The 25,113-nt window shown below is 43.6% G+C and overlaps 1 protein-coding gene across 4 annotated transcripts in view; it reads left to right on the top strand.

The window, feature by feature from the left end:
- hecw2a (HECT, C2 and WW domain containing E3 ubiquitin protein ligase 2a) overlaps positions 1 to 25,113 on the top strand; it is a 599,390-nt gene that overhangs the window by 354,207 nt on the left and 220,070 nt on the right. For all 4 annotated transcript variants that reach the window (XM_070875901.1, XM_070875903.1, XM_070875904.1 and 1 more), the window contains 3 exons: positions 5,405 to 5,517; positions 22,232 to 22,356; positions 23,552 to 23,737. In XM_070875901.1, the coding sequence (XP_070732002.1) occupies positions 5,405 to 5,517; positions 22,232 to 22,356; positions 23,552 to 23,737 (424 nt within the window). The remainder of the gene's footprint in view (positions 1 to 5,404; positions 5,518 to 22,231; positions 22,357 to 23,551; positions 23,738 to 25,113) is intronic.

Raw genomic sequence — 25,113 nt, 5'->3', positions numbered from 1 at the left:
ACCTGGGTGTCATGGTACATCAGTCATTGAAAGTTGGCATGCAGGTACAGCAGGTGGTGAAGAAGGCAAGTGGTATATTGGCCTTCATAGCTAGGGGATTTGAGTATAGGAGCAGGGAGGTCTTACTGCAGTTGTACAGGACCTCACCTGGAATATTGTGTTCAGTTTTGGTCTCCTAATCTGAGGAAGAACGTTCTTGCTATTGAGGGAGTGCAGCGAAGGTTCACCAGACTGATTCCCAGGATGGCAGGACTGACATATGAGGAGAGACTGGATCGACTGGGCCTGTATTCACTGGAGTTTAGAAGGATGAGAGGGAATCTCATAGAAACATATAAAATTCTGACGGGACTGGACAGGTTAGATGCAGGAAGAATGTTCCCGATGTTGGGGAAGTCGAGAACCAGGGGACACAGTCTAAGGATAAGGGGTAAGCCATTTAGGACTGAGATGAGGAGAAACTTCTTCACTCAGAGAGTTGTTAACCTGTGGAATTCCCTGCCGCAGAGAGTTGTTGATGCCAGTTCATTGGATATATTCAAGAGGGAGTTAGATATGGCCCTTTCGGCTGAAAGGGTCAAGGAGTATGGAGAGAAAGCAGGAAAGGAGTACTGCGGTGAATGATCAGCCATGATCTTATTGAATGGTGGTGCAGACTCGATGGGCCGAATGGCCCACTGCTGCACCTATTTTCTATGTTTCTATATCATTATATTCCTGACATGCCATCTTTCATCTTGTGCTTCATCTCACCATGAAATACTGGGCCGTAAATTGCGGCATCTCCAGGTGCGTGCGATGTGCGCATATGCCCAAAGAGGCCCCTCCAGTTCCGTGTTTAGGCACGCCAAGCGCATGCAACTAAACCCGGCACTTGCAATCTGTCAAAATTTCTCCCTGGGAGAAGGCCTTCGCAGGCGGAGAGTGGACTCTTGCCCAGTGGATGTCCTTCAAACTCTCGCGCCTGGTAAAAGCAGGTGTAAGAACTGCTTTTACCCAGCGTAAGAGTTTTAAAAGATAGAAAAAATAACTTATTTTTATATTAAAAACCCTGCCCATGAAGGTAAGTTTAAATTTAACACGATTAAAACATTTTAAAAAAAATTAAAAATAATAAAATTTTTTCTAAAATGTTGAATTTAATTTAATTTCTATAACTTTTTTAAAACGTGAAGTTTTCTTTTTATTTATGTGTACGCTTTTTTGTTTTTAGGTGTATTTTCATTTGATATTAATGGGAGCTTGGAGCTCCCATTACCAAGAATGAGAATACTACATTGTGATTGGTGGTTCAGGCCCACCTGATCCCAGGAAGTGCTTACGCTCCCTGGGATCACATGGGCTGGGCTGCGCAGCTAGGCCTGGGACCTGAAGTCTACATTGGAGCGGGACCACCAGGTAATTTCAGATTTTTTTTTGTGGCAGAAGCATCCGCCTACGGGAAGCCTCCAATCCACAATTTGTGGCCCACTGTATTTGTGGGACTTAAAAATCAAATTTGCATTAAGGAATCAAAACAAATCCAAACATTTTCCCAAAAATATTAGCGTAAAATTCAGAAATATGGAATGGTGTCTAATAATTATAACACAACATTAAAGTGTTATTATGTACATTGCAAAAGAAATGGATGCAAAACCTTGTTCCCCTTTGAGAGCTTTGGAGGTTCCCTTTCTGACATTCCAAATGGTGCTAAAGGGAAATATCCCAGAATTGTGCCATGTAGAATCGTAGAATCCTAGAATGGTTATAGCACAGAAGGAGGCCATTCAGCTCGTTCCACTCCCCGTCCCTTCCCTGTGGTCCTGCAAATTCTTTTTCTTTCAGGTACTTATCTAATTCCGTTTCGAAGGTCATAGTTGAATCTGCCTTAACCACCCCTTCAGGCAGTCCATTCCAGATCTTAACCACTCGCTGCATAAAAAAGTTTTTCCTCATGTCACCTTAAAGCTGTGTCCTTTGGTTCTCGACCCTTCTGCCAATGGGAACAGTTTCACGCTTTCTACTCTGTCTCGACTCCTCATGATTTTGAACACCTCTATCAAATCTCCTTTCAGCCTTCTCTGCTCTAAGGAGAACAACCCCAACTTCTCCAGTCTATTCACGTAATTGAAGTCCCTCATCCCTGGAACCATTCTTGTAAATCTTTTCTACACCCTCTCTAAGGCCTTCACAGGAGGTTTTTGCGAATGCATGGAGTCCAATTCGAAGGAGTACTTCCCTACAGAATACTAACTCGGAATTTGGTGAAGGAAAGTGAGGGAACTTGGTGCATTAAGGGAAGTGGTGCTGTTCTGGTATTTTAAAAAACATAGAGCGGTCCGAGAGAGGGAGCATGAGACAGCGAGACCTGAGTGCTGAAGTCTAGAGGCATTGATTAAAATTAATAGTTTAAACAAGATACTAAGTAGATTCTAAAAGAGTGAATAGAGATTTTGTAGATCATGAATGGGCAGCTGAGACCTGTTGCTTGCAATTCCTGCGCCATGTGGGAGCTTCAGGACACTTCATGTCTCTTGGGGGACCACGTGTGTAGGAAGTGTTTCCAGCTGATTGAGCTCGAGCTCAGGGTTTCTGTGCTTGAGGGGTAGCTGGAGTCACAGTGGAGCATCAGGGAGGCTGAGAGTTTCCTTGACCATACGTTCCAGAAGGAGGCCACCCCATAGGCAGAGAGAGTTCAGGATAGTAAATGGGTGGTCATCTGGAAGAGTAGGAAGAGGCAGGAAGTGCAGACAGAAAATTTTGGGTTGTGTGGCACTCTCAAACTAGTACTCAGCATTGGAGACTGCTGGGAGTGAAGAGGAAAATAAGACTGGCAAAGAGAGAATATGAGAATAGAATAGCAGTTAACATAAAAGGGTACCCAAAAATCTTTTACCGGAATGTAAATAGTAAGCGGGTAGTAAGAGGCGGGTTGAGGCCTATTAGGAACAAAGAAGGCGCCGGACAAGGCTAGAATACTCAATGAGTACTTTGTATCGGTGTTTATTACGGAAGAGGATGCTGACTAAATATCGATAGAAGCGGAGATTGTAGAGGTAATGGATGGGGTGAAAATTGATGGGCGGGATGTACTGGATAGGCTGGATATACTTAGAGTGAATAAGTCGCCTGGCCTGGATGGCTTGCATCCCAGGTTGCTAAAGGAAGTGGGAGTGGAGACAGAGAAAGGGCTTGCCATAATCTTCCAATTTTCCCTAGATGCGGGGGAGGTGCCAGAGGATTGGAAAGTGGCAAATGTGACACCCTTGTTCAAGAAAAGGTGCAAGGACATTCCTAGTAACTACAGGCCGGTCAGTTAAACATCAGTGGTGGGCAAGGTTTTAGAAACAATAATCAGGGAAAAAATTAACAGGCACTTGGAGAGGTTTAAGTTCATTAAGGAGAGCCAGCATGGATTTATAAAAGGCGGATCGTGTTTGACTAATCTAACTGAATTTTTTGATGAAGTAACAGAGAAGGTTGATGAAGGGAATGCAGTGGATGTTGTCTCTATGGATTTTAAGAAAGCATTTGACAAAGTACCACTTAAAAAGCTGGTTATCAAAATTGAGGCTCATGGAAAGAGTGTCAGTGTCAGCTTGGATAAAAAATTAGCTTAAGGACAAAAAAAAGCGAGTGTTGCTAAATGGTTGTTTTTCAGACTGGAGGATGGTAGACAGTGGTGTTCCCCAAGGATCAGTGGTCGGATCACTGCTTTTTTGAAATATATAAATGACTTGGATATTGGAATACAGAATAAAATTTCAAAATTTGCCGATGATACCGAACTTGAAGGTGTGGCAAACAGTGAGGATGCTCCTAATCGACTGCACCAGGACATAAATAGGCTAGCAGAATCGGCAGGCAATTGGCAGATGGAATTTAATACAGAGAAGTGTGAGGTGATGCCTTTTGGCAGAAGGGATAGGGAGAGGCAATATAGACTTAATGGCACAGTTCTAAAGAGTGTGCAGGGAGAGCGGGACCTGGGGGTTCATGTGTCTAGATCTTTGAAGGTGGCAGAACATATTGAGAGAATAGTTAGCAAAGCATATGGGATCTTGGGCCTCATAAATAGAGATATTGAGTACAAAAGCAGGGAAGTTATACTGAACCTTTATAAAACTTTGGTTAGGCCACAACTAGAGTATTGGTCACAAAACTTTAGGAAGGATGTGAAGGTCCTTGAGAGGGTGCAGAGGAGATTTACCAGAATAGTTCCAGGGATGAGGGATTTTAGCTACAGGGTTAGGTTGGAGAAGCTGGGGTTGTTCTCCTTGGAGCAAAGGAGTTTGAGGGGAGGTTTGATAGAAGTGTACAAGATTATGACGGTTTGGATAAGGCAGACAGAGAAAGACTGTTCCCATTAGCTGATGGTACAAGGACTAGGGGACATAGATTTAAGATTTTGGACAAGAGATGCAAGGGGATTTGGTGAAGAACTTTTTTACAAAGCGAGTGGTAATGACCTGGAACTCACTGCCAACGAGGGTGGTGGAAACGGAGACGATCAATGATTTCAAAAGGAAATTGGATAGGCACTTGAGGGAAATAAACTTGCAGGGCTATAGGAATAGAGCGGGGGCATGGAACTGACTGGATTGCTCTCGAGAGCTGGCATGGACTCAATGGGCCATATGGCCTCCTTCTGTGCCACAATGAATATGACTCTATGACATCCTTCCTAAAGTGCAGTGCCCAGAATTGGACACAATACTCCATTTGAAGCTGAATCAGCGTTTTATAAAGGTTCATCATAATTTCCTTGCTTTTGTAATCTATGCTTCTATTTACGAAGCCCAGGGTCCCACATAATTTTTTTAACCGCTTTCTCAACCTGCCCTGCCACCTTCAACGATTTGTGCATATATATCCCCAGGTCTCTCTGTTCATGCAACCCCTTTAGAATTGTACCCTTTAGTTTAAGTATTCATTTAAATTTGGGACCATAAAGCATGAAATGGGTACAAGCAATCTCAGCACACTAAATGCAGCAGATTTCAGAATAGTCACAGGGCCTGGTCTGCCAATTATCGAGTTCCTCTGCACCCATTGTCTAACTGCTCTCCAGGGGCACAGCACCACAGACTTGGCCCTTCAATTTCTAGGTGGTATGCTGTTCCATAGGTCTTCTGTGTAGACATAAATTAAACAAGCATTGAGAGTAGTCACCAGGCGATTTTCTTCATTTCTGTTTTAAGTTGTGAGTAAATACCCTGATGCTGTACGCAGCCTTTAAAAATGCATCGATGTTTTACTTTGTTTCTGAGATTAGAGTCTGGGATTTCTGCTTCTATGGTCACCAGCCTGGAATTTTCACCCGATTCACTTTAATGGGTGAAAATAGCGGCTTGAGAACTGCAGTAGACAAGATCACTTCAGCATATAAAAACCACAAAAATTCTTTGATACTCTTTTTCAGGTATCAGAGTATTCGCCGAACAATGACTAGTGAGCGGTCTGAGGACACTGGCCAAGCCAGTGGCATTGATACAGGAGCAGGAGATGAAAGTCATTTTGCTCATTTTAGTTCAGGTAAAGTGCCAAATATTCTCCATTCATTGCTGCATGTTTGGGTTAAAATGTAATAATTGAATAAGAATGTGGAAATGGGAAGCCAAATAAAGGTAGTTTATATTGATTTTTTTTTAAATCAATAAAATGTTCTATGCTTGCATATACATAGTAGGAACTCATTTGTAACAATAGCTTGGAATTTACTGAAAAATAACAGCGTGTGAGCTATGCACAGCCATGTAAATGTGTATATTGTCAGCACTTGTGGTAAGGAAGAGATATCCCGTGAATTGTGAATTGCAGTTTGTTTCACAAAAACGGCACTTACACCAACTTATAGGACAAAAGGTTTTTGAGCTGAAGGGTGCATGAAAAAGTTCAATTAATTGGGCACCCCGCGAGATACCCTTCTCCAGCAAAGTCCAGCCCTTTAAATCCAACATCTTTAGTTATAAAATCTTTGTCAATCTCACTGTTCTAGATTAATAGTAACAGCTCACTCTATCTGAGCAATACAAGATGAAGCCTTTAGGAACTTTGTTCCTCTTTGATTTGAATAATTTCTATTGAAGTATATCTGTAATAAATGTATGAAGATGCCCTGTTTGCTTTTCATTTTAATGAATGATCAAAAACCATTTTTGTTTCTCAAGCTATTCGCATTGACGTTCTTTACATTTCGCATAACAAGTACAGACATGGTGATTCCACTTGCTCGTGGGAAATCACACTTGTTCCAGACAGAGGTTTCATGACTGAAGGTGTCAGAATTTGTTAACCTCCAAAAATTGTCAGCGAAGTTCATTGCCCTACCACCCAAAACAATTAAGAAATGCGATTGTAGCCTGGCGCCAAGCATGGGGTATTCTAGAATTCGAAGACTTACTGAACTATCCTAGTACTTTTGAATTTTGGCTGTTCTATGCCTGGCTTGGGAATGACTGATCGTAACATTGGAGTCTACATTTCCAATCATGTTATTTTAATGCCAGAATGGCAATCATTTTAAATAGGTTAATGTGGTATTAAAATAATGCTTATTGGAAAATCTAAGTTTGTGTGTCCAAGAGAAACATGTCGCATTCTCTTGCATGAACAGCTTCACTTTAAACAGCAGAAATTCCATAAAAGATCTAAAAAAATATACTGTAAAACTCAGTTAGAGTGCTAGACCCAAAGATCTCATTGCACGATAGAACATAAGAACATAAGAAATAGGAGCAGGAGTAGGCCATTTGGCCCCTCGAGCCTGCTCCGCCATTTAATAAAATCATGGCTGATCTGATGTTGGGCTCAGTTCCACTTCGCTGCCCACTCCCCATAACCCTTCACTCCTTTATCGTTCAAAAATCTGTCTATCTCAGCATTAAATATATTCAGTGACCCAGTCTCCACAGCCCTCTGGGGCAGAGAATTCCACAGATTTCCCACCTTCTGAGAAGAAATTCTTTCTCGTCTCAGTTCTAAATGGGTGACCCCTTATTCTTAAACTAGGTCTCCTAGTTCTAGTTTCCCCCACGAGTGGAAACATCCTCTCTGCATCTACCTTGTCGAGCCCCCCTCAGTATCTTATATGTTTCAATAAGATCACCTCTCATTCTTCTCCACTCCAATGAGTATAGGTCCAACCTGCTCAACTTTTCTTCATAATTCAACCCCTTCAACTCCGGAATCAACCGAGTGAACCTTCTCTGAACTGCCTCCAATGCAAGTATATCCCTCCTTAAATAAGGAGACCAAAACTGTACGCAGTACTCTCGGTGTGGTCTCACCAATACCCTGTACAGTTGTAGCAGGACTTTCCCCCAGGTCCCTCTGTATGGTACCATTTCGTAATCTCTCGCCATTTAAATAATAATTTGCTTTTTTATTTTTCCTGCCAAAGTAGATAACATCATACTTTCCCACATTATACTCCATCTGCCAAATGTTTGCCCACTAAACTTAGCCTGTCTATATCCCTTTGCCGATTCTTTGTGTCTTCATAACTTGCTTTCCCACCCACCTTTGTATCATCAGCAAACTTGGATACATTATACTCGGTCCCTTCATCCAAGTTATTAATATAGATTGTAAACAGTTGATGCCCCAGCACCGATCACTGTGACACCTCACTAGTTATTGTTTGCCAACTGGAAAATGACCCATTTATCCCGACTCTCTGTTTTCTGTTAGTTAGCCAAACATCTATCCAAACTAATATATTACCCCCAAAGCCGTGAGCTCTTATCTTGTGCAATAACCTTTTATGTGGCACCTTATTGAATGCCTTCTGGAAATCCACTGGTTCCCCCTCAGCTACCCTGCTCAATACATCCTCAAAGAACTCCAGCAAATTTGTCAAACATGATTTCTCTTTCATAAAACTATGCTGACTCAGTTTGACTATATTATGCTTTTTCCAAATGTCCTACTACTGCTTCCTTCATAATGGACTCCAGCCTTTTCCCAATGACAGATGTTAGGCTAACTGGTATATAGTTTCCTGTGCGCAAAATTAAGGTACATGGTATTGGGGGTAATGTATTGACGTGGATAAAGGACTGGTTGGCAGACAGGAAGCAAAGAGTGGGAATAAACGGGTCCTTTTCAGAATGGCAGGCAGTGACTAGTGGGGTACCGCAAGGTTCAGTGCTGGGACCCCAGCTATTTACAATATATATATTAATGATTTAGACAAAGGAATTGAATGTAATATCTCCAAGTTTGCAGATGACGCTTAACTGGGTGGCAGTGTGAGCTGTGAGGAGGATGCTAAGAGGCTGCAGGGTGACTTGGACAGGTTAGGTGAGTGGGCAAATGCATGGCAGATGCAATATAATGTGGATAAATGTGAGGTTATCCACTTTGTTGGCAAAAACTGGAAGGCAGATTATTATCTGAATGGTGACAGATTAGTAAAAGGGGAGGTGCAACGAGACCTGGGTGTCATGGTACATCAGTCATTGAAAGTAGGCATGTAGGTACAGCAGGTAGTAAAGAAAGCCTTCATGGCGAGAGGATTTGAGTATAGGAGCAGGGAGGTCTTACTGCAGTTGTACAGGGCCTTGGTGAGACCACATCTTGATTATTGTGTGCAGTTTTGGTCTCCTAATCTGAGGAAGGATTATTGAGGGACTGCAGCGAAGGTTCACCAGACTGATTCCCGGGATGGCAAGACTGACATATGAAGAAGACTGGATCAACTAGGCTTATATTCACTGGAATTTAGAAGAATGAGAGGGGATCTCATAGAAGCATATAAAATTCTGACAGGATTGGACAGGTTAGATGCAGGAAGAATGTTCCCGATGTTGGGGAAGTCCAGAACCAGGGGTCACAATCTAAGGATAAGGGGTAAGCCATCTAGGACCGAGATGAGGAGAAACATTTTCACCCAGAGAATTGTGAACCTATGGAATTCTCTACCACAGAAAATTGTTGAGTCCAGTTCATTGGATATCTTCAAACGGGAGTTAGATGTGGCCCTTATGGCTAAAGGGATCAGGGGGTATGGAGAGAAGGCAGGAGTGGGGTATTGAAGTTGCATGATCTGCCATGATCATATTGAATGATGGTGCAGGCTCAAAGGGCCGAATGGCCTGCTCCTGCACCTATTTTCTATGTTTCTATGTTGCCTGCTTTCTGTCTCCCTCATTTTTTAAATATGTGCACTACATTTGCGTATTTCCAATGCGCTGGGACCTCTCCAGAATCCAGGGAATTTTGGTAGATTGCAATCAATGCATCCACTATCTCTGCAGCCACTTCTTTTAAGACCCTAGGATGCAGGCCATCAGGTCCAGCTTTAGTCCCATTATTTTACTGAGTATTTTTTCTTTAGTGATAATGATTGTTTTAAGTTTCCCCCTCCCTATAGCCCGTTGATTATCTATTTTTGGGATGTTTTTAGTATCCTCTCTAGTGAAGACCGATACAAAGTATTCGTTCAAAGTCTCTGCCATTTTCCTGTTCCCCATTATTAATTCCCCAGCCTTATCCTCCAAGGGACCAATGTTTACTTTAGCTACTCTCTTCCTTTTTATATAAATGTAGAATCTCTTACTATCTGTTTTTATGTTTCTTTCTAGTTTACTCTCATAATCTATCTTCTCTCTATTATTTTTTTAATTCTCCTTTGCTGGTTTTTAAAAATTTCCCAATCCTCTGGCCTCCCACTAATCTTGGCAACATTGTATGCCATTGTATTCAATTTGACACCATCCTTTACTTCCTTAGTTTGTCGCAGATCGTTCTCTGTTCTCTGAAAGTCTTTCCTTCGCACTGGAATATATTTTTGTTGAGAGTTATGAAATATCTCCTTAAATGTCTGCCAATGCTTGACAACCGTCTTACTTTAACCGATTTTCCCAGTCCACTTTAGCCAACTCTGCCTTCATACTTTGTAATTGCCTTTATTTAAGATCAGGACTCTGGTTTGAGACCCAACTTTCTCACCCTCCAACTGATTTTGAAATTCAACCGTGCTATGATCACTCTTTCCTAGAGGATCCTTTACTATGAAATCGTTTATTAAGCCTGTCTCATTACACAGTACCAGATCTAAGATAGCTGCTTCCTGGTTTGTTCCACAATGTACTGTTCAAGGAAACCATTCCAGATACACTCTATGAACTGTTTCTCAAGGCTTCCTTGACCAATTTGATTTGTCCAATCAATATGGAGATTAAAATCGCCCATGATTATTGCCGTATCTTTCTTACAAGCCTCCATTATTTATTGACTTATACTCTGTCCAACAGTGTAGCTTACTGTTAGGGAGCCTGTAGACTACGCCCACCAGTGACTTTTTCCCCTTAACGGCCCTTAAATTCCGGTTGAGCTCTTCCCGCGGGCAAACGACAGAAAAAGAGAAAAAAGATGCACGCTTATCTGTTGCTGCTGCGCCTGTTGGAACTTCCGAGCCTGAGGCCTCTCGTGACTGTGCATTGCAGCGCGTGCACGTGGGGACGTGTGCAGGCCGGGAGCTGGAGACAGCGGCCAATCAGATGTAATATAGATTCTCATTCATAGTAAGTCCATAAGTCCGGAACTCCTATTACTATGAATGAGAACCCCCCCCCACTCCCCAAACACCCAAAACACAATAAAAAAGAGAAAATAAACTACATATTTAACATTCATTTAAATTAAAGTTGTTATAAAAAAAAATATTTTCCCAACATTTTTTAAAGTTTTTTAAATTAAGCCTTAAAATAAACTTACCGTAGTGGAGAGGGTTTTGAACAATAAAATGTGTTTTTATAATTTTATTTTAAAATGTTTTTGTGTATTTTTAAACAGTTGCGCCTGTAAAAGTAGGCTATACACCTGCTTTTTCAGGCGCAAGATTTTCAAGGGCATTTGCAGGGCAAGATATTCGTAAATATTCTCCCGAGATACAGAGGATCTGTCAAGCCAGAAACTTGACAGATAGGAAAAGCCGGTTTTTAGCGCATGTGCGTTGCGCGCTGAAAACCGGCTTTTCCGATGCCTTCCCGGGTCCGTAGGAACATCCTACAGACCCGGGACATCGGAATTTCAAGGCCAATATTTCTTATCTCCACCCAAACTGATTCCAGATCTTGATCTTTTGAGTCAATATAATTTCTCACTGTTGCATTGATCTCAGCCTTTATTAACTGAGCTACCTCACCTCTTTTCCCTTTCTGTCTAATCTGTCGAATTGTCACATACCCCAGAATATTCAGTACCCAGCCTTGGTCACCTTGCAACCATGTCTCTGTAATGGCTATCAGATCGTACCCATTTATATCTATTTGTGCCATCAATTCATCTGTCTTGTTACGAATGCTGCGTGCATTCAGGTAAAGAGCTTTTAATTTGATCTTTTTATCACTTTTTCCTGCTTTGACCCCATTTTCTGATTTATTTTTATACATTCTGTCCCATCCTGTCACACTCTGATTATCATTTCCCCCATCGCTATCCTGCTCTATTGCCTTCTCCTTTCTCTTTGACTTTTTAAATTTCCGCTCACCTGAACCCGCCCCCCGCTATTTAGTTTAAAGCTCTTTCTGCAGTCCTAGTTATTCAATTTGCCAGGACACTAGCCCCAGCACGCTTCAAGTGAAGCCCGTTCCAGTGGACAGCTCCCTCTTACCCCAGTACTGGTGCCAGTGCACCAGGAATCGAAACCCATTTCTCCCACACCAGTCTTCGAGCCACGTGTTCATCTCTCTGATCTTATTTACCTTATGCAAATTTGCTCGTGGCTCAGGTAGTAATCCAGAGATTATTACCTTTGTGGTTCTGCTTTTTAATTTAGCTCCTAGCATATTCCCTCAGCAGAACCTCTTTCTTTGTTCTACCTATGTCATTGGTATCCACATGGACCACGACAACTGGATCTTCCCCCTCCCACAGCTTAATTACAGCATTAATGAGCCGGGTGACATTATCCCTTTAAGATGATGTGTTTTTATGTTTTAATCACACAATAAGAGAGAAGATGGCACTAAGTTGGGTGGCAGTGTGAGCTGCAAGGAGGATGCTATGAGGCTGCAGAGTGACTTGGATAGGTTAGGTGAGTGGGCAAATGCATGGCAGATGAAGTATAATGTGGATAAATGTGAGGTTATCCACTTTGGTGGTAAAAACAGAGAGACAGACTATTATCTGAATGGTGACAGATTAGGAAAAGGGAAGGTGCAACAAGACCTGGGTGTCATGGTACATCAATCATTGAAGGTTGGCATGCAGGTACAGCAGGCGGTTAAGAAAGCAAATGGCATGTTGGCCTTCATAGCGAGGGGATTTGAGTACAGGGGCAGGGAGGTGTTGCTACAGTTGTACAGGGCCTTGGTGAGGCCACACCTGGAGTATTGTGTACAGTTTTGGTCTCCTAACTTGAGGAAGGACATTCTTGCTATTGAGGGAGTGCAGCGAAAATTCACCAGACTGATTCCCGGGATGGTGGGACTGACCTATCAAGAAAGACTGGATCAACTGGGCTTGTATTCACTGGAGTTCAGAAGAATGAGAGGGGACCTCATAGAAACGTTTAAAATTCTGACGGGTTTAGACAGGTTAGATGCAGGAAGAATGTTGGGGAAGTCCAGAACCAGGGGTCACAGTCTAAGGATAAGGGGTAAGCCATTTAGGACCGAGATGAGGAGAAACTTCTTCACCCAGAGAGTGGTGAACCTGTGGAATTCTCTACCACAGAAAGTTGTTGAGGCCAATTCACTAAATATATTCAAAAGGGAGTTAGATGAAGTCCTTACTACTCGGGGGATCAAGGGGTATGGCGAGAAAACAGGAAGGGGGTACTGAAGTTTCATGTTCAGCCATGAACTCATTGAATGGCGGTGCAGGCTAGAAGGGCTGAATGGCCTGCTCCTGCACCTATTTTCTATGTTTCTATGTCTATGTTTCTATGAAACATTTTTCTCAGAACATGCCACACTGGTATGCCTTTAACCATTGGGTCTGTGATGCTGGTGTTCACAGGAAAGCTGGTTGCTACTAAATTCTGTAAATATTCTAATCAACGAAAGTACAAAAGCAGCAGCATCTTCAGCTTACAAAAACAGCAACTTGATTTATTTAGCACTTTTAATATAGATAACAAATCACTTTACAGAAGGGTAATCAGAAAAAAAACAACATCGAGCACAATGAGGAGATTTTAGATGGGGTGACTAAAAGCTTGGTCAAATCGGTAGGTTTTAATGAGGTTTTTAAAAAGAGGGGAGAAAGGTGGAGAGGTTGAAGGAGGAAATTCCAAATCCTAGGCAACTAAATACATGACCGTCAATGGTAAAAAAAAAGAAAGACTTGCATTTATATAGCGCCTTTCATGACCACCAGACGTCCCAAAGCACTTTACAGCCAATGAAGTACTTTTTGAAGTGTAGTCACTGTTGCAGCAGTATTATGACGAATGGAGGAGCAAAGACTAAACAGTAGATTGTTTGAAAGTGCAGTTGTAAGTGACTTTGGGGAAAAAACATTCCAGGGATGGACAGAAAACGAGGTGGGATTGAAAGGAATAGGGGGATGTGAGTGCTGAGGGATACAAGGAAGTGATCAGAGATGGCCTCGTCTGTGATCGAGATAATGGGAGTAGAGAGGCAATATGTGATGGCAAAATCAAGTGGTCGCCGTGAATAACGGTAAGTGAGTTTATGTGGAGGGCGAGGTTAAGGGAGGACAGGAAGGCAGTGAAATCAGAGGAGAGAGGGCATGATGAGTTGATACGGAGATTTAAATCTCCGAGGGTGAGGAGTCACTCAGTGCAGAGGCTGAGGGAAGAAAGGAATGAGGATATCTTGGTTAGAAACCGAAGAGTGGGGCTTATGGGGTGATAGAGAACAAGGATTTTACAATAGAGGGGAGAAACAAGGTCAGATGCTCGAAGGTGGAGAAAATGCCAGAGGAGTAGGGGGGGAAACCATGGTGAGATTTGGTAACAAGTGCCACACAGCTACCACAACAGTTTAGGCAGACCAGGTGGAATGTATAGTCAGGCGGGAAGGCTTCAGTTAGCAGGCAAGGTGTCATTACCATGAGCCAAGTTTCTATCAAAGCCATGACATCAATGCAATCTTCCAATAAAATAACAGATGCCAATGGCATTGTTCACAACTGAACAGACATTCTGGAGGGAGATGCAGAGAGGGGTGGTTGATTCGCTGGAAGAATCCAAGGGAGAAACAAAGGTTGGGATGAGTAGAATGGGAAGGAGGTTGGCAGATTTAGCCCCAGTGGGCTGCTGACCGGGAAACTTAGTGGGACAGGAGGATGCGGAAAATGCGGTTGTTACTTATAAGGAGGCGGTGATATAGAAACATAGAAATATAGAAATTTACAGCGTAGAAGGAGGCCATTTCGGCCCATCATGTCCACGCCGGCCGACAAAGACGCACGGCCCTTGATCAGCAGCCCTAAAGATTACATATAAACCTATGAACAATGACGGAAAGGCAAAGAGCACCCAGCCCAACCAGTTCGCCTCACACAACTGCGACACCCCTTATACTAAAAACATCTACACTCCACCCCAACCGGAGCCATGTGATCTCCTGGGAGAGGCAAAAACCAGATTAAAAACTCAGGCCAATTTAGGGAGAAAAAAATCTGGGAAAATTCCTCTCCAACCCATCCAGGCGATAGAAACTAGTCCAGGAGATCACCCTGGCCGTATTCTATTCCCTGCAGTACTTGCCATTATATCTGCGCCGTCCAACAAAAGGTCTTCCAGTCTAATCCCAATTACCAGCTCGAGGTCCGTAACCCTGCAGGTTACGGCACTTCAAGTGCCCATCCAACCATCTCTTAAAAGTGATGAGGGTTTCTGCATCCACCTTTCTTCTAGAAAGCGAGTTCCAGATCCCCACAACCCTCTGTGTAAAGAAGCCCTCCTTCAAATTCCCTCTCAACCTTCCACCAACCACCTTAAAACTATGCCCCCTCGTAATAGACCCGTCCACCAATGGCAATAGACCCTTACTATCTACTATGTCCAGGCCTCTCAATATTTTGTACACCTCAATGAAGTCTCCTCTCAACCTCCTCTGTTCCAATGAGAACAAACCCAGCCTATCCAATCTGTCCTCATAACTAAGATTCTCCATTCCAGGCAGCATCATAGTAAATCTCCTCTGCACCCTCTCTAGTGCAATCATGTCCTTCCTATAATACGGCGACCAGAACTGCACGCAGTACTCCAGCTGTGGCCTAACCAAAGTATTATGCAATTTAAGCATAACCTCCCTGCTCTAATATTCTATGCCTCGGCCAATAAAGGCAAACATTCCGCATACCTTCTTAACCACCTTATCCACCTGGCCTGCTACTTTCAGGAATCTGTGGACAAGCACTCCAAGGTCCCTTTGTTCATCTACACTATTAAGTGGCCTACCGCTTAATGTGTATATCCTTTCCTTATTAGCCCTCCCAAAGTGCATCACCTCATACTTCTCTGAATTAAATTCTATTTGCCACTGCTCTGTCCACCTGACCAGTAGATTGATATTCTCCTGCAGCCCATGACTTTCCTCTTCATTATCAACCACACAGCCAATTTTAGTGTCATTGAACCCTTTGGAGAATGCACAGAGGGTAGCCTTGTTCTTATACAAGGGGAATTCATTCCTGAGATAGTGGCAGAGGAATAATGAGGGTAGGTACTGGGGTTGGGGTGGGGCAAGTACCCAAGAGCGGACAAATGAAAGGTGGCATGGCAGAGGAAAGCCTCGTGACCGTCTCTCTGGGATCACTTGCTCAAGATATCTGAGGGCAACTTGCACCTGTGAAACTGTACCCCAGATCGTTCTTGGTGACAGAAAGGGGAGAAGACAGCAAAGAAGGGCCTAAGAGGGGTCAAGAGAGAAAAAAGGGAGATACAAATAATATAATTTTTTTTGAGCTAAAATTAGAGCATTAACTGTAAAGTGACTGGATTATAAACCTGATAACTGGGACACACACAGCTGATAACAATATGCTTCACATGCTCTGCTGTTACACCGCCATTTTTATTACTACACCACAAACTTCTTTGTTGCATTTAAAATATTTTCTCAAAGTTCTCTCCTCTTTCCATCAATTCCTGCCCCATTTCTCCTGAAGGTGTTGACTCATTGCTGGAGTGCAATTCCACAGGTGCTGGTTGCCCTCGGGTATCTTGAGGAAGTGGCCATTCTCTTATGTAATCCCAGAGAGATAGTCCACCAGGCTATTCATCTGCAGGGACATCATCACTGAGCCTCATTCCTGTCCTCACCCAATAGCCACACAAACATTTCCAACACAGATGTCGGGTAGTGATCAGGCACATGTTGATTTTTCCTCTCTAACCCAGTGATATTGAGGCTATTTGTGGTGTTTTTACTGCCACCCTGCCTGAGATCAACAAATGTAGTAGAGTTGAGTGATTGAACTTGAGGTCTTTCTAGCCTGTATGGTTCAGCTACTCACTGCATTAACCTGCTGAGGCAACAAAGATCCTGACGTCATACTGTTAATTTAGACTAAAAATTTAAATTGTTCCAGCAATAATGGTAGATTGGAAGTTTCCTCTCTGTCCTTAACAAGGTGACTTTAGGCAGCCTCAACCCAGTTCTTTATGGGCGTGGACCCACCACACAAGAATGCTCCTTATCTGGCACTACATTTTCAATCTCATTCAGAGAAGTCATAAGAATATCTGGTGTGGGAACATTTAGCTTATCCTGTGACTAGCACGAGATGGTTTGATGTTGACACTGGAGAGCCTATTTTTATCAATACATGATCCTGACAGGTTGCTGTAATCATTTGAAGCAAGTTGACAAAGTCATGCCTCCTGCCAAAGTAGAAAATGTTTTATTCTCCAACATGAATACTTTTCCCCCTGAAAAGTATAAAAAAATGCTAGAAGTCTAGCAAAAATTAAATTTGGAGCACCAAATCTAAAGATCTCAATGCATCACTTATCACAGACTTTTGCTTATGAACCCGATGATTTTACCCATTTAAGTAATCCCCGAAAGAGAGTGTGTCTGATTAAGTTTTAATTACACAAGGAGAAATATTCTGAAACAACTTCTCAGGATGTTAGCACTGGTTAACTTTAGATGACTTGTATTTTAATTTACTGTAGCGTTTATGGGCTCAATTTTGCCCAAGTCCGTTTTCTGGCGTATTGCCAGAGTTACGCCAGATGTTTAGGTCCAGAAATGCGGCAGAAAAACATGTCCAAACTTTCCCTGATCTTTATACTGCAATCCGGAGTCATGCAGCGTGACCAGTCACCTCGGGGCGGCGGGGTGGGAGTGGCGGTTGGATCCTGCTGTCTGCGCCAAAAAATGCAGTCGGGTCTTCTGCGCATGCGCGGGAAAAAAAGCTTACATTTTTGACGTCACTGCAATGGACGCGCATGTGCAGTACAGCTCTGAGTTGGCAGTCGGCCATTTTTAAAGAGCCAGTTGTGTGTGTGTTAGAGCATTGAAAAATTGCAGCTGCATGCAGAAGCAGTGCTGTGTGTCTGAGAGCTTTTGAAAAAGTGCTGTATGTGTCTGAGAGCAGCTGCAGCAGTGCAAGATGCAACGCGGACCAAGTACCAAGAATTTCTTGCTGGAAGAAGTGGAGGCACTAGTTACTGTGATTGAGAACAGATGGCAGGAGCTGGATACCAGCAGAGGTCACATAAAAGTTCCACCAATAGAAATGAAGAAACGCTGGAACCAAGTTGCAGAAGATTACTGCGCAGTGGTGAACACCACGAGATCTGGAAGCTAGTGTAAAAAGAAATGGCAGGACCTTGGTCAAGTAGTTAGTGTAAGTAATATTTTCATTTATTCAATGCAATTGTAAATGTGAGCAGCTATTTATGTCCCACCCAGCAGAAAGACACCCTCTCTAAAAAGTCGCATTTTCATCTTTGCAGAGGAAAGTGGCTCACAACAAAAGGGAAAGAACACGAACAGGAGGAGGCCCGGCAAATCTGCACCCACTGACACCCTTGGAAGAGAGGGTCGCTGCTTTGATGGGTCCAGCCTGGAGAAAAACAATCACCACTGCACAAGCTGGGCCCACACTCGAGGGAGAGGGTAAGTCATTCATCATGGTCCTTCAAATCAACCTGCTGCCTGGCCTCCTATGTATGGGCCTACTCATGCCACCCATCCTGCCCCCTCCTCTGCTGCTAACCATTTGGCTGTTCTGTTATATTTTGCAGAACTTGAGGCCAATCCTGAAGATGCAGAAGATTCAGAAGCGGACGAGCTTGGAGAACATCTTCCAATCCCACTCTCCAGACCAAGGACATGGGGGGAGGGGGAGGGGATGGAGCTGGATGAAGCTCCCACTGTTCTACTGACTTTGGAGGAGGTGCTGCCGTCAGCCCCTTCCGTGACTAGTGGTTTGAGTGTTGGTGGGACATTCCAGGTTTCGTATCTTCTGAGGTTGCAGGTCCCAGTGGTGGGGTGCAGCGAGGCACACCCAGTGTCCCATCGTCCCAGGCTATGGGTTCCATTGTTGGGGTGCAGCGAGGCACACCCAGGGCCCCATCATCCCAGGCTGCAGGTCCCAGTGTTGGAGTGCGAGCCATACCCATGGGGATGAGGGGAAGGAGAGCTCGACCACGCCCTCCTGAGATGCAGGATCTAACAGATGTGGTTCAGATGATGTCATTGAGTACGGAGAGCACTGATCTTACCTGATCACTCCTGGACACCATCAGTGGGGTGAGTGATGAGGTAGCGGGACTGTCGGGAGAAGTAACAACACTCGCCAGGACCATCAGTGAGGGAGTAGTGTCCATGAGGGAGGGAATGTCAGAGGTAGTGCAAACCACGGCACTGGCCATGAGGGAGGGAATGTCAGAGCTAGTGCAAACCATGGCACTGGCAATGAGGGAAGGAATGTCAGAGGTAGTACTTCTCATAAGAGAGGGAATGTTGCAGTCCGCTGAGACACTGTCAGGGTGCATGAGGGATGGCATGTGTGAGTTAGCTGCTGCAATAAGGGAACATACCCAGACCCCGCGCCCATTGACAGAATCAACTGCCACTCCCACTGCATTCCCTACATCAGCCTCTGAAGAGCCTCAAGCTGGGCCCTCCAACTTGCCGCCTGATGCTGACGCCTCCCATCGTCAAGAGGTGATCAGTACCCGAGATATTAGAAGGAATAAGCTTGGTACCAAACCCAAAATCACTGTGCCACTGCCTGCGGGCAGGGGTGCTGGAGAGTCCCAGACCAAGCGCAGTGGGCGGCCGGTCTTAGACTAAGGGGGATGAGAGATGGGTGCAGCCTTTCTTTGCTGCTGTTGTTGTTATTATTATTGTTATTGTTGTAATTAAAAGTTTTTTGTAAGCTATGTAAATTTACAAGTTTAGAAGTAATCTTAAAGTTTTTAAGTGATCTTAGAATGATATTAAAGTAAAGTTTGATACAAGAATAATTTTATTAAAGTTAAGTTAAGTACATTGTAAACTTTTGAATAAAATATATTTTACATTAAAACTGAGTCATGTTCCACTAACACAACGCAACGCAACAGCTCCAAACAGTAAACATGGTCCATGTGGAATAGTTGTCGCTGAGCCCTCAGGCATCAGTAAAGCGTTCATGGATGAGCTGCTGGCACAAGGCTTGAGCAATCGTTAAAGAGGCACGATGGCCCGCCCTCCTCTGACGTCGTGCTCCGGCCTCAGGCACTTGCATGGCTTCCTCATCCTCGTCATCCTCTTCCTCCTCCTCCTGCTCGTCAGCTGCATCGTCCACATCATTATCATCAGCCACTCTCACCGCAGGTGGGTCTTCCACTATCAGGTGCTGCTGCCTCATGATGGCTAAGTTATACAGCATGCAGCACACAACAGTGAACTGACCGACAATCTCAGGGGAGTACAGTAAGTTGCCTTCAGAAAGGTCCAGTCATCGAGAAAACTGTTTCAAAAGGCCAATGATCCTCTCAATGATGCTGCGCATCGCAATGTGCGACATGTTGTATTGACGGTCAGCTTTCGTCCAGGTTACGTGTAGGGGCGTCATGAGCCAGGTGGCGAGGCCGTACCCTTTGTCTCCCAGTAGCCAGCTCTGCCCTTCTGGCTGTTGTTCAAACATGACAGATATAACACTGTTGCTTAGGATGAACGCATCATGGGTGCTGCCAGGTTATCTTGCATCGGCTGACATGATGCAATGCAGGTTGTCACTCACAACATGCACATTAATGGAGTGGAAGCCTTATCTGTTCCTGTATATCTCGGAATCCTGCAAAGGTGCTCGCAAGATGATGTGGGTACAATCAATGCAGCCCTGTACCCTTGGGAAGCCAGCAATCCTTGAGAAGCCCAAAGCCCCGTAATCCATTGCTTGGGCGGTCATGGGGAACTTGATGAAGTAATTCCTCCAAGCATACAGTGCAGCCGTGACCTGGCGAATGGAGACATGTGTTGCATTTTGAGAGATGGCGCATATATCCCCCAGTTGTAGCTTGAAACGATCCAGAGGCGTAGAATGAAAGTGCAGCTGTAACCTTCACTGATAAAGCAGTCCACCTGTCACTTCTCGGCTGCAGGTCTGGTCTCAGCAACTCACAGATCTCACGGACAACTTCTTTGCAGAAACGCGGCCTTCTGACACAGTCTGCATCACTCAGGTAGAAGTACGAACGCCTGTCTTAATGTACCCGAGGTGGGTAAGGCCTCCTGCCCAGTGGGCTCTGATGTTCCTGATGCGATGAGCTCTAATCAGTTGTCTCCTATGTAGCACTAATCAATTGTCTCCTATGTATATCATGATGCAGAAGGCTTGCACAAGGTATTGTCAGTATTGCCCCATACTTAAAGTTAAACTTTCAAAGAAGCTCAAAACGACGGGAAAGCAGGCAGCATAGGTTCGCAGTTTCTCTCTCCCCAAGGTCTGTATGGATGGACCCAAAGGTCTTGTGACCTCTCCTCTCTTCCCACCTCCGCCCCCCCCACCCCGAGTCTTGTAACCTCTCTCTCCCTCTCCCTCCCCCTCCCCGGGCACCAAACCTTCTGAATGAGAGGGGATCTCATAGAAACGTTTAAAATTCTGACGGGTTTAGACAGGTTAGATGCAGGAAGAATGTTCCCAATGTTGGGGAAGTCCAGAACCAGGGGTCACAGTCTAAGGATAAGGGTAAGCCATTTAGGACCGAGATGAGGAGAAACTTCTTCACCCAGAGAGTGGTGAACCTGTGGAATTCTCTACCACAGAAAGTTGTTGAGGCCAATTCACTAAATATATTCAAAAAGGAGTTAGATGTAGTCCTTACAACTAGGGGGAATCGAGGGGTATGGCGAGAAAGCAGGAATGGGGTACTGAAGTTGCATGTTCAGCCATGAACTTATTGAATGGTGGTGCAGGCTAGAAGAGCCGAATGGCCTACTCCTGCACCTATTTTCTATGTTTCTATGTTTCTATGATCGTCTGTCTCCGACCCGGGCCCCGGGTGAGTGCCTTCCTGGTCCACTCTGCTCCACTTCCCGCCCTTAGCCCAGGCCGAAGGGCTTGCTGGTCAGTCTGCTTTCTCCCCCGCTGACCCTCTCCGGGCCCCGAGTGAGTGCCTTCCCGGTTCGCTCCGCTTCCTGCCCCTAGCCCAGGCTGAATGACCTCCGATTTACTTACCTGCGCCGATTTCTTTAACTCTCCGCAAGGGTTTTCTCGAGAGGCCACATACGCCGGCCTAAGCAGAAATGGAGTAACTATCAGCTGGCCAAAGTCCACTAAATGGCCAGAATTGGTGTAGATGGCTGGTTACGCCTTCTTTAGATGAAAAAAAAACGTACCTAAAAAAAACTTAACGAAATGAGTTACGCTGATGCAACTTGATTGGGGAAATTGTGGATTTTTAAGTTAGGCCAAAAAAAGCAGCCTGCTCCAAAAAAACTGGGGAAAATTGAACCCATAGTATCTGTCTTAAAACTTGAAAATTCAAAACAATTTCCTGTTCATTTCTGTCTCTATTAATCAATCAAAATATGATCAAACAAGAGTGCTATATTTTCTTGAACATTTGCAACATTTTACATTGGCCCTCCTGCACAATAAATATTTTCTGACGGTTGTCCTGTTAAAAATGTAACAATCAACAAAATGTTGTTTAATAATGTGTGGTATAAAACAGAAAATGTTGATCATCACCTAATGAATTAAGACTGCAAGATGTCTGAAAATAGCATGTCTCGTTTAGGGCACAGAGTTATAATCATTCTATGACAAATATGTAAAATGGAGTTTAGCAGTTTTGACTTTCCCTTTGTCGCAACAGATTTCAGAAGAGAACCTACACTCTCTCACTCTGCATCCCGCTCCCGGATGAATTTGCTGCTGCAGTCTCCTCCTGTCAAATTCTTCACCAGCCCAGAATTCTTCACAGTGCTACATTCAAACCCTGTAAGAGAGCTATTCTGTTGTTTTATTTAACTAGATTTGCTGATTATGGTCGGAGCAAAGAGAACAGCTGCTGATCCTAGTTGCATCACATTCTAGTATCTGTAGACACCTTTTTTAAATGTGTTTGAGATCACATTAGAGACTTGAGCACTTTGGAGGAATGAGTGCTCCCAAGCATCTGGACAGATGACCTTCATGTTAAGCTGGTCCTTAGTACAAATTGGTGCACCCAAACATCCAACAAAGTGGCATACGTACTAAGCTAGTGGGCTGTCGTCGTGCTAAAATGTATCCTGTTAACTGGAGCTCTGCACATCAATATTATCCGCTTCCACACTCACTTCTCATACCATGTCACAATTTGGAAAATAATAAATATTACATATTTAACTGAGGATTAGTAAAACTAGACATTTTATTTACCCAAATGGATTAAACAAAGGTTTAGTAATCTTAATATAAAGTTTTAATTGAAAATGGTTCAGAAACTGCTGCATTGGGAATTTCCTGCCATCTGTCACTAAACTAGAAAGCACAACAAGGACACCCAGTTTAATTTGCAACAAAAGTATCCTGCAAATCATACCTTCTAAGTGTATTGATGTATTGGTAAGGGTTCGGATAAGAGCAACAAGAATAACTTTGACTTTAAAAAGTTTTAGATGCTCAGGAGATGCTCAAAGAATTTAACTTGTTTTCATTGAAGAAAATAAGTTTTAGAGAGAGACATGATGCTGTGGATGGTAGATATTGTGGATGGCTATTTAACTTGGTGCAATCACAGAATGAAAGAATATGAGTACAAAAATGGCAAGCTGAATCAAAATTAGGGATTTTTCTTTTCACTGAGTAATAGCTCTGTTGAATTGACTCTCATCAAAAATAGTTTATGCTCTATTGATTCAAATGTTTTTAAAAAGTAATTGGAGGGGTGTTTGAGTAAGACCATGAGTGAAGGACATCAGACACAGGTACAGATGATCAAATACTTCATGGAATATTATATTTCTGATTGTACTAGGACTATGCAAAATTTGTAAAATGTGAGTATATGAGAGGATTTTAAAAGATTTCATTGCAGATTATGTTTGCAACAATGCTATTCATTTAGCATTTTCTCTATCTTAAGTAAGACTTGTCTGAGAAATAGAAATTTCCTGATTATTCTTGTGCATTTTGAATTGTTTTTGATCAGCGTGCCTATCGAATGTTTACAACCAATACATGCTTGAAGCACATGATCACCAAAGTGAGGCGGGACGCCCATAACTTTGAGCGCTATCAGCATAATCGAGACCTGGTGGCATTTCTGAACTTATTTGCTAATAAACAACTGGAACTCCCAAGAGGCTGGGAAATGAAGCACGACCACCAGGGAAAGGTAAGTCGGACCCCAACATGGAAAAGATGTGCAAGGTTACTTGGTCAAAGTATGTGATGAAACTGCCATTTTTTGACATCATGCATTTTAGAATTAAGCCTACTTTAAAAATTTCTTATTGATAAACAATTTAATTTTAGAGTCAAAATGTACAAAAACCAGATATTTATTGATTTCAATCTTCAGAAATTGTGTGCACCTTATAAATAATTTGACCGCATTTGCACTGAGTTTTCAGGATTTATAACTTTTATCCTTAAGTTTAGTGATTTGATGAGAAAACTGAGGACTGATTGCTTCTGCTTCTTTTCCATGATCAAAAGTTTATCACCTCATTAGTTCAGTGCCAGGTTATTTTCCTGCTCCAGCAGGCCAAACACAAACTGCTGAAAAGCCTGGATCTACTGTGCTCAGCACATTTAGTTAAACCAACAAGGCTGATCCATATTAATGACCTGAACCAATGTTATACATAATAGGCTGGATTTTCCGTTAACTTGCGCAACATTTAGGGTGTGAAACGAGACACACTAGATTTTGCACCCTGGCAGAACTTTCGGCAATGGTTTTGCGGCGGAGGTAAAACTTACCGCCCCGCCACTGTCTTGACCGTTGTGATGACATAAATCACCGTGCATTGCTGCGCTAGTGCCCGGGGGGGGGGGGGAACTTTCAAACATTTTGTCCGATTTAGTGCCCGCCCAAGAACCTGCCCAGAAAAACCAGGGCACACCAGGCGCTAACGGCGCCATGTTGAAAGCAAAGGAGAAGGTCGCAGCTGTGAGCAATTAAAAGGATTGGGAGAAGATCGCTGCGTTAATGGATACTTTTGATTGTGAAGTTATATGTGAGTTTCTAGTTTGTTTTATGAAGGACATTTTAAAAGAAGGGGGCCATGCTAGGTCCCGAGCTGTTCATCCTGGCTGCTATTGCCATATGGCTTTAAGCTGGAAGAAGGCTTATTGTTGATCATTTGCAACGTAATCGAAGAGGTCGCAGATGTAGGGGGAGTAGGCCTTGCCTCCCCACGAGTTTACAGGGATCATCGCTCGTACCTTCAGCTCTCTGAAGCACAGTGCGTTAGAAGGCTCCGCTTCCGAAAAGAAGTGTTGAAAGAGATATGCATACAGGTGGACCTTCAACCTACCAGCAGCAACAGGATTGCACTGCCTTTCTATGCCTCCGGCTCCTTCCAGGCATCAGCGAGGGACACATTGCTGCATTCACCAGGTGACTAATGCACTGTACGCACACAGGATGGACTTCATAAACTTCCCAATGACCAGGGAGAACCAAAATGAGAGCTATCGGTTTTGGATGATTTGCTGGCTTCCCCAAGGTTCAGGGTGCTGTTGACTGTATGCACGTTGTCCTGT

The sequence above is a fragment of the Pristiophorus japonicus genome, chromosome 3 (genome assembly GCF_044704955.1).
Source record: "Pristiophorus japonicus isolate sPriJap1 chromosome 3, sPriJap1.hap1, whole genome shotgun sequence".
Lineage (NCBI taxonomy): Eukaryota > Metazoa > Chordata > Chondrichthyes > Pristiophoridae > Pristiophorus > Pristiophorus japonicus.
This window is presented reverse-complemented; position numbering and strand designations above follow the sequence as displayed.